Below are 16779 nucleotides of genomic sequence, written 5' to 3'. Positions count from 1 at the left end.
CACTTAGAACATGAAGGATAAAGCAAAAATAAGTTCTCTGCACATTCATTTGCTGTCTCCTATAATAACAACATTTTTGGACCCAGTTTTCCAGGCTAGAATCACCAGTGGGTTCAGTCGTTGACACATTACTCTAAAGATTTTCTCCTGATGGAAAGTAAGCACTATAAGATTGTGTTTTCTAGTCGTTGCCATCTGTATTAGTGCTGGGCTTTTCCAGGCCAAGTAAAACCAAAGCGCTCCAGTCCACAACTCAAATTAGAACTGTGTAGACAAAATAAGCAGTTTCCCATTAAAATCAGTTTTGTGAAACTTTTTCTACATTCGAGAAGGGGAAAGATGTTTAGTGCAGCCACAGTCGTTGACAGACTGTAGTCAGACAATCTCCAACTGGTATTACAACTAACTCTACTTCACAATCTTAAAATACATTGATACTTTACTTTTTATTTTTATTTGGAACAAGAACCATTTTACCAACGTGGAACTTTTTTACACGCGCCCATTCAGATGAGAAGATAAAAGTTTGGTGTATTTCCTGCGGGCGGCCATGCAAAAACAAAAAACAAATCAGTTCTCATGAAAAACTGTGAGCCAGTGAGTAAAATGTATTCTGAAGAGCTCAGCGTATGTCGGATACCGGGCCTCCCTCCCCTCCTCCAGAGAGCTGAAAGGCAAAGCCCGGGCTTTGAAAAAGAGCCTGTGACCAGTGAGGAGTGATTGGCAGCAGTATTCATTTCCTTCATGCCACTCTCCAAGGATCCTGTGGCTGAAAAGAGGAGCCCCTGCCTTCACATCTTTTGTCTAAGAACTGCTGCGCTCACAAGAGGTTCTGTAAAGCACCGGCCCGTTTCATAAAGCGCTGCCCTTCTGTTAAAATTGGAAATATACGGTCATGTTTTTTTGGTTCTTGCATGTTCATTTGACAGCAGCGATTTTTAGCTTTTCTCTAATTCTGTTTGGAGCATTGTCATGCTTGAGTTGTGATTGAATCATTCTATTATGTTGAAGAAATGAAGAAATATTAGGAGTAGATGCTGAAGTATTTTCAGATCCTTCTGGTTCCTGTAGCTTCTCCTAAAGGAGGTGTGCGTTGTCAGGAAATACACCTTGCTCAACTGAAAAAAATACAAAAAATATTTGACCTTGCGCACACAGCCCGGCTTTTCAAGCCGCTCCTGTACTCACAAAGCTGCCCATGTAATCCAAAAATAGATGAGGACGATGGTGTGTGTGTGTGTGTGTGTGTGTGTGTGAGACCTCTTAAATGACCCTTCAGTCGCCTCGGGATGAAATCATTCTGCCACAAACAGCTAATAATTTTTTTAGTAAACCAGTCGATATTTGTTGAGTAAACTCGGGAGCCTCTTTGAGCAACAAATAACCATCAATGAGGTGTTTATAATTTATAAAGCAGCAGACAGTCTTGCTCAGATTCCTTTTCCTGCCTTCATCCTTGTCTGCCCTTGGGGCACTTGAAGGAATAAAAGAGCGAAGCTGACGTATGGTCTCTTTGAAGTGAATCAAAGAAAACCACAGAGATTGTGACTTAATGCGTGTGTTTTTTTTCTCTTAGCGGCAAGATACTTTCAAACGTTGCTATGTTTTGCATCTCATGCTGCTGCTGCAGACAGTTCGTGTAATAGCTGGAGTCTTTGGTCAGGGTGTTTGGTTGTGCTTTGGTAACATACATCGTTGTAACTTCACATCATTGCTGTTCTTTCCTTTTCATTTTACACTTTGAAGCGAAAGCTCTTCTTTGGTTGCAGGAAGTCAAGAAGTTGTTGTGACGAGGCTCAGTGGCTTGACTAAGTGAGATGTCTTCTCGGGTCAAATTGTGGTCAAAATGTTGTGCAGATTTGAACCAAAATACCAGAAAATCTGCAGAAACAATATGAATTAAAACTGCAGCGCACAAGGGGCCGAATATCCCCGATTAAAGTTGCTATTTTTGTCTCGTTTCCTGTCTCCAGCAGGGGGCGCTACAACTATGACGGAATATTACTATCAGGTGTCTTCAGGGCGGGACTGCTATCAAAGATGTAATGTTTGAGGAAGATCGGAATATGTTCATAACAGTTACAGTCAGTTGCAGGTTCATGGCGAGACTCTCGAAATGGCCACCACAACACGGTCACACCGATCCACGAAAACAAATTCATGATGCTGAGACACTTTTCGGTACATCTCAGTGTGATACACAAGTCCAACAAATTTGGTGCATGTAGGTGAAACTAGGTGCCGGAGCTGCAGTTTAGGTGGCGCTGGCGAGCTGTTTGGCCACGCCCACTGGTAAAACACATCCGATGTATCGTCTCACCACGCCGGATGTATGTGACACGTTTCGTGAGGTTTCAAGCATCCTTGGACCTTAAACATCAACTTCCTGTGTCACGGCGAGACATCAAACTTTGCCGCATCGTCACGGCGACGCCCATTGACAAAGTCGAACGAAAGTTTCAATATATCATCAACTACATGTTTATGTTATTGTGACCCGACTTTACGTTCATGGGATCAACCAGCTCGACGTAGAACGTGAAAGTATGAAAAGTGTAATTTCCAGTGTCCACCAGGGGGCGCTATGACTATGAGCGAATATTACCCCACAGGGGTCTTCAGGGCGGGGCTGTTATCATACCTGTAATGTTTGGAGAAGGTCGGTCCATGTACATAAGATTTAAAGCAACTCGCCCAAAATGGCAACTAAATTCAAAATGGTGGACTTCCTGTCGAGTTGACGTAACGGTGCAATGTAACTTTTTCGTGCGTCTTGGTGTGTTACACGTGTCCACCGGATTTCGTGAATTTCGGTAAATGTAGCCGCCGGGGCATCTCTTCAGGGGGCGCTCTAGAGGCGTTTGGCCACGCCCACTCTCGACTCCACCAGAATACGAGATTTTTCGCCGGGAGACGTGTGTGTATCCACTTTCATGAGTTTTTGAATATGATAAAGCCTCCAAAAAGGCAAATCACTTTACGTAAGAATAATAATAAGGAACGAGAAAAATAATTCCTTGAATAACAATAGGACTTTCGCACCATCGGTGCTCGGGCCCGAATTAATGTTTCCATCCAACACTGTATGTTGTTTGTGATTAGAAATAGATTCCATTGGGATGCGTGATGATGCTAGAGCTCCAGTCGGGCGCCATTCAGCCATCGTAGAAGAAGACAAGATTATATTTATAAAGAGTGCAACTCGAAATGAAATGTGTCGTGATATAAAAATAGTATTTTTGTTTGTCACAAACCGGATGTTTTTGCCGCCACAGTTAAAGTTGATAGCAGTGATGAATAAATCATGTGTTTCCTGTTTGTCAATATTTATTCTCTAAATCTGTTTCTATTACACTTGTATGGCATTTTTTTTCTGCATTTCTGGTGTTTCCACTCAGGTTTTTATTTGTGTGAATTGAAAATGCATGAAAAAGCAGGGAGCTTGACTTGGTTATTATGACGTGTTGTGTTTTCTACGGCGTGTCATGCTCGCAGCCATCTCGGCTCACGTTCAGTGATGTGTTCCTCTGTTTTTCCACGGTACTGTGAAATGACGTGGCCCGTATACTTGGCCGAGGTGATGCCTTTGTAGCGCTGGGCCTTCAGGCAGTCACCATCAAACGTTTCAGGTGCTCCGGTTTTGTATGTCGCGTTTTCTTATGTCTTTTTAAATCATCTCGATCCTCTCCTGTAAGTGTAAAGCCGTCTGTCTTGGCTTACTGCTGATGCATGCGCTTCCATTTGACTCAAAAAGGTGCTGTTTATTCCTCAAAAAGGCAAAATGCTCACCCCATCTCAGAGTTGTCTAATGTTTCGACTATGCAGACCTTTTATGGGACACACTGGAGACAAGTGTTGAGACGAAGCAAAAAGCTCCAGTGTGTCCTAAATCCCTTCAAATGAACTGTAAGCTTGTCAGGTGACTTCTAGTTGAAACTTGCTGCTTTGTGTTAATGGATGTTATTAAAGCAACTAATGGCTGTTTGAAGATTGAAAGCCAAAATCAAACATGACTATTATATGTCGTTTGTTAATTGGAGCGTGTTACTCAAACAAGCTGCGTTTAGTTACAAAGCGTACCATCTTGCAGTTTCTTATCAAATCTCGTAAAACTTCTCCTTTTTCATATCGACTCTCTGGTCATCAGAAGATCTGCAGCGCACTGTTGCCCTCGGTTACTGTACCTGAGGCTGCTGTGTGGGTCTTCCAAGGCACACAAGTCATTTCCCCCCATCCAGTGCAGTCAAAACATAGTCTGAGCATCGTCTGGACATGGACAGGACGAACCTCTGACCCTCATCACCTCCATCTAACTCATTGATCAATTTGTCAATAACTCCTTTGGGCCCCCGTAAGTAAACGTCTGACAGTGAGCGAGAACAGCTGTAGTCGTCATTTGTTTTGACAGAAGAAGTTCTACACACACTTTGCATTAACAAACACCTATGTTGTGTTTGTATCTCTCTCATAACTGCATCATTTTGTGTTATAAATGTGCCCTGTCTCCCTCTCACTTTGTTATTTGAGGTTACTTAGAGAAGCTTGTTGTCAACATTTTTATTGCATCATTGCTGGTTTGGGGATCGCAATGCAAAAAATACAATCTTCCTACACTTCTGATCAAGAGGTCAGAGTGCACCCCCTGGTAATATGCTGCACGTGTTTGTGTTTGCAGTATCCTGGTTGCCATAATTACCCTAACTTAGTGAAGACAGAAGCAATGAAGACATTGTTCCCTTTACGCCATGTCTTCATTTTACCATTTTGCTGACTGAAAGACGATACCTCTAATATGTCCATTAAACCACTCTACATGCTCAATCAGGTCTTTACACTGACGAAGATGTGTCTGATGTCTTAGACCAGAGGTTCCCACACTTTTCACACCATGTACCACGATGTACCCGAGTACCTCCCCGAGCTCCACATCCCATCTACCAATGTCAGTGTCAAGTACAGGAGACGCAGCCCACGTAGGCGATGTCGGCAACACGTCGGTATGTCATGCAAAGTGCTTCAGTGTGCTGGCAAAATTGCAACGTGAAGCCAAAACAAACTGATTAAATGGATACAGGGACAACAAAAACGTGAACCTTTGTTAGGATGTTGGTCCGAAGTTTGAGATGTGAAAACGCTTTTGTGTACAACTCGGCAGAATCTACGCAGAACAACGTTTGGGAATCACTGCCGTAGACCATCGCACATCGCTCCACCTCTCCTGCCTCACATGCTCCTGGATTTATTTAGAGTTTCCATTTGACAGAGTTTCACGTGGACTCTCATTTTCTCCTTCCTCGGTTATTGTGACTAGTATCTTCGTAGTGAGCGGCTGGGGGGGAAGTGTTTATCTCCCGAGCACTCGGGGATGGAGGCTTTGGGAGGTATAGTGTCGAACCGAGCGCACAAGAGGGTCTTTGTTATATCTGTCCTGGACCTTGCCACCTGGCCGCTACCACCTTTTGTTCTCCTCTTTCAAAGTCTGCAACGTGATCCACTGCTCGCGAGAGAACCCAGCATGCAGAACTAGAGCTCTAGAAAGCCATATTTCACTCCTGCTTTGTTGCTATGATTTATAGTTTTGTGTTGACATCTCTATAAATAAGAATGGCCATTTTCGGCACATTTATATGACTGATTGTGCATGTAAAGTTATCTAAAAGGTTTAACTGAGTATGCACGTCAGTTTCAATGTCTGAACCAGTCAAATAACTGTGGGAGGAGGAAGGTGAGAGAGCAATCCTCTCGCCCCTCCCACTGGAGAAAGATGATGTGCCCTTTAGCAAGGTACTTAACCTCGGCTCCAGTGACGCTGCTCAGTGGCCGACAGCAGAGGACTGATCGAACCGGGCTGCTCTGAAGGATAATGTGTCGTTACTCGAGGAATGTCAGCAGGGTGTTTAGTGGCAAAGAGCATGTGATTAGTTTAGTGTGGAATCTCAGTAAAAACCAAAGAAGTTGTGTGTCTGTGAATCTTTCACTAATTTCCATCCGAGTTCAATCTCAGCTTTGGTGCCTTGTACATCAAATCAAACAGGCTTTTAAAGGGGTTTGTCCACATGTAATCACAGTTATAATCGATCTGATTTCTCTTTTTACAACATTAATATGTGATCCTATCAGACACAAATGTATCAGAGTGGGACCACATCCTGAAATACTCCTCAACTTTTATCTTTAATTATTTCTTCATCTGTTGGTCTTGTCTGTCTGTCAGCCAGCTACATGACATGCATGTATGTTTTCATTAACATACAAGGGAAACTTGGGATCTGTCAGTGACAGTAACAGCTGCAGTGGTTATCCAGTTGTTTATGCTGATGCTCACGATGCACTTTATGTGGCATGACAGTTCAAGGAGATGTTCAAGTGTTTGCTTTTTTTTAAGCCTGCAGCACTTGCAAGGTTTCAAATAACAGTATTTTTTTTTTGTATTATCAAGTGATCTACTTATTGTGTTTCCTGTTGATCAATTCATGTATCTGTTCTACAAAATATCCAAAATACAGAAAAATGTCCATCACTGTTTTTCCCGTCCAGGACTGTCTTCAATCGACTTATTTCGACTGACCAACATTTTTTTTTGTAAATGATCAATCAATAACAAATTAGTTGCCATTTCATTTGACTTTAGTTTGATTAATGGACGAATCATTGCCGTTCTACTCACATGCTCCACATATGTTGAGAGCGATTTTGGCCACCGTGTTCATTACTCTCCTCTACTGGCCACGCAGCAATCCCTTCCTGGTCTGACTCATTGTAAGAGATGAGGACAAATATCCTCAGTCCACCTCTGTGTACACTGCAGCTTTGAAAAATAGCTTTTTGATTTGGCTTACTTAATCAGCTGAAGCCTTTCATTAGCTTTGGCTGAACCATTTTTGCAAGGAACAGGGAATGTGGATTAAGTTTCTCAGTGGAGGGATGGACAAGAGAAGCAATTACAGTGACAACTCTCTTAAAATACTACAATACATAATACTTTGTGAGTCGTGAGACATTTTTGAAAGAATCCAAAACCTATCCTTTAAAAGAATTTCCATACAGTAATATTTCAAAATAATATTTTTGTGCAGTCCCTGTGTTTCTCAGATTGCTGTGCTGTGTTGTGTTGTGCGCTCATTTCATACCTCCTTACCTGCCTAATAGCTTTAATCATATCAATCATTGCTATCTTTGATGTAGGTCCATCCTTTCATAGCGAGTTCGTCACATTCTCCCAAGCTCAATGGTTTTTTTTTTAATGGTGAAGTCATTAAAGCAGAACTGTCATATTTGAATGAGGGTACTTTCTCTTAAACTTTTTTTCACCCAAGCATTAGAAACTGTGAAGCAATGAAAAATAAAGGTTCCTCTTCCTCTTTGCGCATGGGTTTTTCTATTTAGCTGTGCACAATGTTGTCACTTCCCATAAGGATTGCAAAAGTTGTATGTGAATCTACAGCGCTGTTTCCAGCAGCTTGTTGTTCCACGTCAAACATTGCCGTGAGGAACAGAAACTAGATCAGTGTTGGCCAAGGTTTGAGCCCTTCTTGTCATTGTTGGTTTAGCAACAGTAGGATTAGCTCATCAAGTCTCCTTGGCGATATAGGATGGTGAATGTCACCATATTTTCCGCTAAAAATTGCCGCGTCATGTGATTGTGCATGACAACCATAAACGGTGCAACGCAGCACAGATTTGAGCACATTGTTCCTGTTGCTTTTTGCCACTGCAAGCCGAGTTGATTTATCCAAACACTGTTCTCTGTGACTGATTCACTTAACTCACCTGTTATTTAGTCTCAGTCGTGAAAAATGGTCTAATTTATGTGAGGTATCAATATGAGCTGAAAAAATATGAATGTATCCAGAAATCTGTCTTTGCAAATGTCTCTATCGATTTCATTGTTGGGTTTATTTGACCAATAGAATGTATTTTAAGCAATATGAAAAATGGATTTGAAACTAACCGATTCATTACGGTACACATGAAGAATGGACTTAGATTCCTTGTGTCACTGCCATCTCATTGTCTTCAAGTGTGAGGGAGTGTTTTCAGGTCAGTGTGGGTGATACAGTGAGTGCCCCTCCCTGGCCGTTGTTAATCACTTGACACCAACAGAGAGAAATGGAAACGTCCTGCAGGAAATAATCCCTCCAAACATTTCATGTTGCCAAGTCGTGGCTGGAATTCAAAATCATGTTATTTTCCATTAGCATTTAAGAAGTCCATTAGCATCAGAGATGTTTGTATCTGTTGTAGCGAACAGTGTGAGGATGTAAAGTGGCGCTTTACGTGTTGGGAACAAACACGGACTAAACATGAGTCCTGTTTACAGACACACCTCCTCGTAACGCTGTTTTCCCATTCCAGAGAGCAGACTGTGTGAGTCAGTGCAGTGCGTGGTTCAACTTCCTGGACCTCAGGAACCTCTTACTCCCGGTCCTCGGTCTGTGGGTCCACCGACAGGCTCCTGTTGCCGTCGCCTCTGATTCCTGTTTTGAAGTTCTTGCAGTTTGTGTGGATGGCCGAGGTGAAAGAGGAACTCGGGCCGCGCTGGCTTTATGCCTGGCTGCCCGGCGTCGTTGATATGAAAGCTGCGTGGCCACATGTTGAGACGAGGGAGGCACGCAGAGTTAAAAACGAGAGAGGCAATTATTCCATTACAGTGTGTCTGAGCGCTCACAGCTCCAATCAGCTCGGTGTTCAGATGCAGCCGGCGGCTCGTTTCAGCAGAAATGCTTTCAAACTGGACCGTAGTTTTCTGCTCAGCACCACATGACAAACGAATAACAAACACAAAAATCCCAATGAACACTGATGTTGTTCCATGTCAGTTTCATTTGTATATACGATGATATCTTTGTCATGTCAACTTTGTTTACACTTGTTACAATGCTCCCAAGCAGGTTAAAGATATATTGTACAATAAGTACAATTTGTGAACAATGTCATTTTTTGCCTTAAAAAAGGGGTGTAATTGATGACAAGAATAAGCTAATCATTCGTTCTTATTGGTTTGTCTTTGCCTACACTTAGACCAATTTGAACAAAGTCCAATTAAGTTGAGAATAAAACTTAGTTTCCCAGCTTCTTCTTGCATCCATGGTTAATGTATCATGAGCTGTTTCCATGGCAGCTGAGGCCATGAGATGTCATTGGAAACTCTTGAAAAGCTCATAGATTAACTCGTTTTGTTTTTGTGACACTTACAAAGTTAAAAGTAAATTTTCATGCTTTCAGTCTGTGTTTCTTAACTCGACAATCATAAACGTCATTTATAGTCTTACACAACAGTCCTTTGTTGTTAGTATATATTGGAAGTTACTGTTTGTCAATTATACATCAAATTTTACGTTCATGGCGATAAATTGAATTTAAACTATCTACTTTGGTAAAACTGTATGTGATAGGGAGGGAAAAAGGCCGCCATATTTCTCTTTGGGCTTGTTGGATACTAGTTTTATTCAACACTTGTCTCCTCTCTCGTTTGGCAAACGCCTGAGAATGTTTTTAATTGGGCCGGTGTTAGAAAGCTGTATGAGCCGGCGCTCTGACAGCCCCGGGGTATTGTGGGAGCCCGGGCACATTCTTGCCGTCTCTTTAAACTAGATATTCAGAGACTGATAGGCAGACCCCACTCTGCCAGACGGACGCTTTCAAGGCCTGATAGCACTGCCCCGGGCCAGGGTCGCACTTTTTTTTTGAACACGTCGCACTTTTTGGTGCAGAAAAAAGGCTTTTTGGGGCTTGACTTTGTTAAAGTGAAGGACAAAAAAAAACTAAACTAAATACTGTACCAGCCTGTTTAGCGCTCTGATATTCATGGTCTACGGCATTTCTTAAGCTGTGCGTTCACTGCAGACTGAATGGTTGAACAGATTGTGGATGTTAGTTTGCTTTTTTTATCCGAGGCGTTCTGCTCCCCTCCTTTTAACCCTTCGTCTGCCCAACTTTGTTTCCTGGACAGAAAATGATGGTCATATTTTGGATGTCGTCTCGCTTGAATGTTTTGAAGTTTTTCACTTGGGCACTAAGCGTTCTCAAGTACTAACAGATGTGGTTAGTCCATCTCTTTTATTGAGGGAAACACCCCCCACCCCCTCTCTCATCCTCCCCTCCCCCAACCCACGCTGGCAGTTTGAGTGGATATTTTCCTCAGGCCTGCTTTAGATGAGAAAATCTGTTTATACACTGTCCTGTCTGTCCAGCGATCTCAACATCTTCCCATCGGCTACAGTTTAACGTTGTGTGTCCTCACAGGCCTCGATGCAGAGCTGTACTACGTGCGAGATGATGTGGTGAATCATTACGCGCTGTCCTTCAACATGCCTGTGCCCACTGACACCAACAGCCTTTACTTCACATGGTATTCCAAGATGAAGGTGAGACTCAGCATCTTTTTTTAAACCATACTGAACTGTTCACACGTGCAAGGGAAATGTGGATGTTTACATTTGTCCATCACTCTTATTAAAGGTTGACTACCGGATTGCGTTCTACATGGAGAACCCGGTTGCCCTGAACCAACCACAGAGCAACATCTCCAACCAGGGGGAGGTGCCCCATGTTCCCTCTGGTCTGTCCAATATCCACTTTTAGTTGTAGCAAGAACTTCCTCTTCCTACATTCTTCTCCTTTGTAGACTTTCAAAAATGGTGTCTGTAAATTCATGCTGAGAACTTGCCTTTTGGCATTTGTTTAATGCAGTGAAGTGAATTGCATTGTGGGATAATTAACAGAAAGCTGTGTCTGTGCCATTGAAACTCATTTTTTTGTTAATTTGGGGAATGTTTTAGGGCACTATATACAATCTGAATCAGAAATACTTTATTGATCCCTAAAGGGAAATTTAGGTCCTGATGCAGTGGATACATTTACACACTCAAATAAAATAACAGACAGTAAACGTAGTGACTTATGTGGTAAATAGGCAGTGATTTTGAGCATATTTCTTGGCCAGGCATGGTAACTGGTTGCCTGGCAACTACTCAGAGCCAAAAGTAGTCAGTCAAATAACCCCCCACAACACAGTGTTGTTAACTTGGCTTTGAGGCTCTGATAGCCACATATTGTGACCCTCAGACAAAGTCTTGTACTTCCTAAAATGTACCTTTACTCTCAAGTTCTGTACAGCGTTGTATCTTTCTAATAAACGCAAATCACATGTATGTATTAATTGTGTGTGTGTGTGCGTGTGTGTGTGTGCGTGTGTGTGTGTGCTTCCTCTGCAGTCTTCAAGGTGGACGTCTTCTGTTCAGGGAACGTCGATGAAGAGGCATTTTTAACAATGCAGCTCAATCTGACCATCCATGCCAACAACTACACAGTGCTCAACTTCAAGAGGAGGAAAATGTGCTATAAAAGTAAGAATCTCAATAAACATCTAACAATCAAAACGTATGTGTGGTTAGAAGTACAGAACAAAAATGTGAATACTGAATGTACTTTCTCATGGAAATCATTGTGAATTTGCTTATCAACCTTTTTTCATAGCAGACATCCTATTATGTAAAAGCAGGAAAAGTCCGGTAACATAACACACATAACACCAACGATGGGACCGGCTCCTCGTTAGTGTTCTTAATCCCACCTGTGCTTTCTCTGCTGTAACGAGTCAAAATATCATCTGAGAAAAAGGTCTATTAGGTTTACTCATTTTAATCACATTCTGTTGTACCTAGACAATAAAAACATGTAAATATTTTCTATGTAGATTTTAGATTTTATTCTAGTTTGAGGGATTTTCTTAATTTGGTCAGCACTGAGAGTTACAGTGGAAGATGTGCAGCTTTCTGTATACAGTTTGTTGCTATTTTCAAACTGCCGGCAGATAATTACATGTGGCCAAGAGGCTTCTTGCCATATGCCCCATGGAAACCAATTTATTCCCATCTTATTTTAAGCAGGAGTCAAATTAGCAGCATGAACAGATTCTTTGTGTGCCTGAGTGGTGCTCCGAATGTGAGCTGCGCAATCATCCCTGGCAGCTCTCTTCTCTGCTTGTTCATATAATGTCACAGCAGTGGACAAACAATGGTGAATGCTCGCTGTTTCATAATCACACATTGAACTTACTGACTTATTCTCATTTTTAACTACTGCAACTTTTCAAGGGACTCAAAATGCTTTTTAGGAAGGCAACCTTAAACACTATTTCATAATACTGGATGTTGCTGACTAGTAAAGAACGGTCCTCACTGTTGATTTTGTAGGTTTAATGTTGTTATACATTTAAATAACAGTTATACACTGATCATTCATCACTTCTTTTCTATGACATTCTCTAATGTTTGATACTTAAATTGCATTTACTTCCTGAAAAATCTGAAAAGAGTTCTAACCACTCCTCACTACATACGAGACAGGCTCTTTTTGTTCTTTAAATTACACAGAACAACATTTTAACTTATCTTCCAACCACATTTTCTGTGTCGTTGTCATGTTCAATTCAATTCAATTCAATTCAATTGAGTTGTCATGTTGTATGTAAACATTACATCTCACACCAGGCCATTGCTTTTCATTGTGGCATTGGACTAAATTACTTTATCTTTGGAAGTTCATGAGATGTGGTAGAAAATTCAAGGCTCTTTATTTCACGGGTCTGTGTGGTCAGAGAAGACTAAAAGTAAAACAGTATTTCTGGGCTTTTACTAAATGCTAAATGCTTTTCTCTTTCAGTATTAGGTTTTGCTCTGACTTTCATAGGTGTATAAATGAGGACTGACATGACTTAAACATTGACTGGAGTTGATGTAATTCTCTTTCCTTCTTTGTGAACAGAAACAGATAATGACCAAAAGATCCCCACTCCTCTCAACAACAACACTCTTCTTCCACGGCCAGACTGTAAGTAATCTGACCCCCACATTCTGCTCTACTTTTCCACCTCTACCAGCTCCGTGTATTGTCTTATCACAGGTGGCATCGGACCGATCGCTGTCCCTTGTAGTCAGGCTTTCCACAAACAAACAAATGATTTCAAAGAGAAGAATTCATTCTCGTATTGAAGAGCACTCTGTCAGCCCTTCCCCCCCCCCATCCCCACATACACACGCACACGCACACGCACCCCTGGAGTGGTTTTCCCTCTACTAGTGGGTTTTAGTCAGACTCTTTGTGAGCCCCAGTAGCAAAGTGCCATTAGTGGGTTGTCTCCCTTCTGCTTGGGTAGGCCTGAGGAACCTGGGGCCCTGTGAGGCTTTTAGAGAGGTGATGAGAAAAGCTCTCAGACACTGGATCCCCGGGAGCAGCCTCCATCATCCCGAGCCTCCATTAACTCTAAGTGGAGCCATCGGTGCACTAATAGTTTCTCTCCCCCTTTCTCTTTCACTCACCTCTTTATCCATTTGCCTTCCCTCATATTTTTTTCTCTGCTTGTAGCAAACTGTGGGCGCTTTTTGCAATGATGATGGTATTACGTGTGCAATGATGTCCATTTTTCCAAGTTGCTCCTTTGTCTGATTGTTCACGTGTGTCTTGTTTCTGTCAGTAGACGGTGTGACCACCCCCACCACCTCCACCCAGGTGTTTTATATAAGCGTGAGCGTCTGCTGCATTGTCATCTTCCTTGTGGCCATCATCCTGGCCATCCTGCACCTGCACAGCATGAAGAGAGTGGAGATGGAGGACAGGTTTGTCCTGGTTCAAAAGGAACCACATTCATTGTTATATATCAGTAAAGTGAAGCACTCTGTGTTACACTGATAGTTGGTGAAAACCAGTAGAGTTACAGTCTTGTATCTGTCACCTGTTGAAGCCATGTTAGTATTTCAAAGACCAACCGAAATAGGTGAGAGAGGATTACTGTATATCAAGTTAAAACCTGCTCTTGAGCGCTCATGTTGTTCAGAGTCTGTGATCTCCATACCAGATGGACGTAAGCAGCTGCACAGGCCATCAGATGTTTCCGTGAGAAATCAAATCAGCAGAGGTTGGCCGTCAGGACAATGGCCAATTTAAATTGTCCAAAGATTGATAGCATGTCGTGGAAAAACATCTGACATGATATTTTCCCTACATATAGTTGCTGTTATGTTTGTTAGTTGCAGAAAATTGCACGAGCTCTAACATTGTGGAGTCAAATGTTGTCACTTGATTTGTTTTTATCACTGAGGTTTCTGAGTAGCACAAACTGATGTTTATAAATTATTATACTTTCATAATGGAGAGCAGCAATTCAATTGAATGAGCTGTTTGTGAGATCAAAATTAGCCTAGTTAGAACGTGTTTTTAAGCCTTGGTTCACGCATCACCAAATTAAAACCAACTGTTTATACTGGCTCGTGTGTAAATGACCCTTTTAAGAGTGAAGATTGTAAGAGAGTGAATGGAACATGGCCATTTCATCTGACCTGAAGTTTGATAAAAAAAAAAAAATTAAAAAAAAGTGCTTTTAAAATGAAGTAAACTGCAAAGAGTTTCAGTTCTATTTCCCAATGATTACAGTTTGAATCAATGAAAATGGAGAAATTAGATATTTAATTCTTTTTCTACGTTACACAAATAGTGCAAGTTTAAGAATCCATTTACAAGGTCTTCAATCACTTGTTTAAAACTACATAGTAATTAAATTTTAGGAACGATATCATGTATTAAACTAATAGATGGTGCAGCCTGATGTGTGTACCTTCACATAACGACCTCATGTTGTTCCTGTGTGTGTTTCAGTGTGAGTGACAGTGGAAGCTCGCAGGGCCTTTCTCAGCCGTCCACCCAGACCACGCAGTACCTGAGGGCCGACACTCCGAACAACGCAACCCCGGTCACCAGTAAGACATCTTATTACCTCTCCCCACTATAACAGTAAACAAACACATCCTTCAGGCTCCTCTGCTACAAGATACAACAAGAATTTAAGCTTCATTTTAAAAAACAAAACACTCATAGCAGATTATTCTTTAAAGTCCATCCAGTGATTCGGTGTGCCGTCATCTTTTGCCTTTTCTCGCACTGGCATCTCTAAATGCGCATGCTTGTCCAAATGCAATAATCCACTGAGTGACCTAATTAGCTTAACTGGTTTCATAAGATTGTAATGAAGCACACAGTTCCTGCAGTGATGGGGTCTTTCTTTTTGTTACTACCACCCTTGTGACCCATTACTGTGTGAGCGATGTGTAAACAGCAGGCAGGCAGCAGTTAGAGGAGAGAAAGCAGTCTGTTATATTGGAACTGGCACTGATCAACTCTGAATTGATGTAAATATAAAACATGGTGGGAAAAGGCAGATAAGACGGTAACAGCGTTACAGTAAGTGTGAAGTCTGAAGATTATACTTGTGTACGTCAGGGCTGCATTAGGAGCGTTAGAACTCACTCTCTGTCACCTTTTACCAGTCTGTCAGTTTCATAAGCAGTAAGTGAATCTCATCTCCTCTGTTGTTGTTGATGGTGTCAGGTAGCAGTGCTATTACTCACCCAGCCCTTGGTCTCCTGGTTGGCACCTACTGTAATTATGGGTAACTCTTTGAAGTGAAAATGATCTGACGTGCTTTTTTTTGTTGTTGTTGCACTGAGCAGTTTCTCAGGGCAGCAAATTTCAAATGAGATTTAGTGTTGCTATACAACAATTTCTAGACGTCAGATAAAGACGTTTCTTATATTGAGTATTGCTTTATTAGTCTGAAGGCTCTTTTCCTGCACTCTTCAAATCCATTTAACTTTTTTCTATATTTGAACATTGTACACCTTGTATCTGTTGTATGTTGTAAACCAGTTAAACAATACAATTGCATCCTCTTGATGTTTACTTTGTGCCAACAACAGTCGTGGTCTTTTTATGGAGTCAGATCAGAAGATGATACCACTCTTATGTCTGTAAAATATAACACTACAGCCAGCAGCCTATTAGCCTAAATACTGGATGCAGGAATACAGCCAGTCTGGCTGTGTCTAACAGGAACAAAATGTGCTTACCCTCTCCCCTAAAGCTAACTAATTAGCACCTCGTTTGTGTAATGTGTACAAAAAGTGCTAAAATGACAATTTTACTTTTAACAGGGGCTCATGTGCCAAACTATTTCCTGCCTGCGGGCAGTAACTTCCTGTAGTCTCTGCTGGTGGCAGACAGTCGCTTTTTGAGCTCATGCCTAGAGCATCAAAATTACATAACAAACAGAAAAAAGAAAAAAAAATTAAAATGCTAATGTAAATGATGGCAAGGTAAAGGAGGTAAGGCTGTCTTTAAAAAAAAAAAAAAAAAAAAAAAAAAAAATATATATATATATATATATATATATATATATAATGCACATTAATCCAGGATCTTACAAACTGAAACATTCTCACCTGAAGATGAATGCTGCCATCATAGAGGGAAAATCATCATGATTTTTACCCTTGCAACATTTTTAGATAAAATAATTAATGATCAGTTCATAAGTTAAAAAAAAAAAAAAAAAAAAAAAATCCAAAAATGTTGATGTCAGTAATCCACAGGCTTTACTCAGACAATCAGTTAGATGCTGCATGCAGTTTGGTTGACAGGCAGCTGTTCATATTGTGTATGGTGATGTATCTGTGCAAAGAAAATGATGATGATGATGATGATGATGATGATGATCTTTTTCATTATGGAGATCTTGTCATTTTAAAACCCACTGGAAAAGTACAGCAGCTGTGTTTGTCTTATTGTCAATGTATGATCCATTACTGCCCTCTTGTGGATACAACTCACATCTCATGCTCTGCGCATCCTGTTTGACCACTTGCCTTTTCCTTTGGTCTAATGTGTCACTGAATGTGATTGTTTGAACCGCCATCCGACTCTCAAGCATGCCTGTGTTTTGTGTAC

At 41.3% G+C, this 16779-nt stretch overlaps 1 protein-coding gene across 3 annotated transcripts in view; it reads left to right on the top strand.

The window, feature by feature from the left end:
• The window catches only part of ryk (receptor like tyrosine kinase), a 39683-nt gene that overhangs the window by 4968 nt on the left and 17936 nt on the right, over window positions 1-16779 (top strand). For 2 of the 3 annotated variants that reach the window (XM_069150877.1, XM_069150875.1), the window contains exons 2-7: window positions 10246-10367; window positions 10462-10561; window positions 11217-11348; window positions 12769-12834; window positions 13478-13619; window positions 14656-14756. In XM_069150877.1, coding sequence (XP_069006978.1) covers window positions 10246-10367; window positions 10462-10561; window positions 11217-11348; window positions 12769-12834; window positions 13478-13619; window positions 14656-14756 — 663 coding nt within the window. The remainder of the gene's footprint in view (window positions 1-10245; window positions 10368-10461; window positions 10562-11216; window positions 11349-12768; window positions 12835-13477; window positions 13620-14655; window positions 14757-16779) is intronic. The other variant, XM_069150876.1, reaches the window with a different exon arrangement.

Source organism: Embiotoca jacksoni, unplaced genomic scaffold (assembly GCF_022577435.1).
Source record: "Embiotoca jacksoni isolate LCO1_2020_lvr unplaced genomic scaffold, fEmbJac1.0.p SCAF_16, whole genome shotgun sequence".
Classification (NCBI taxonomy): Eukaryota; Metazoa; Chordata; class Actinopteri; family Embiotocidae; genus Embiotoca; species Embiotoca jacksoni.
The sequence above is the reverse complement of the archived record's forward strand: the minus strand, read 5'-3'. Positions and strand labels throughout refer to the sequence as shown.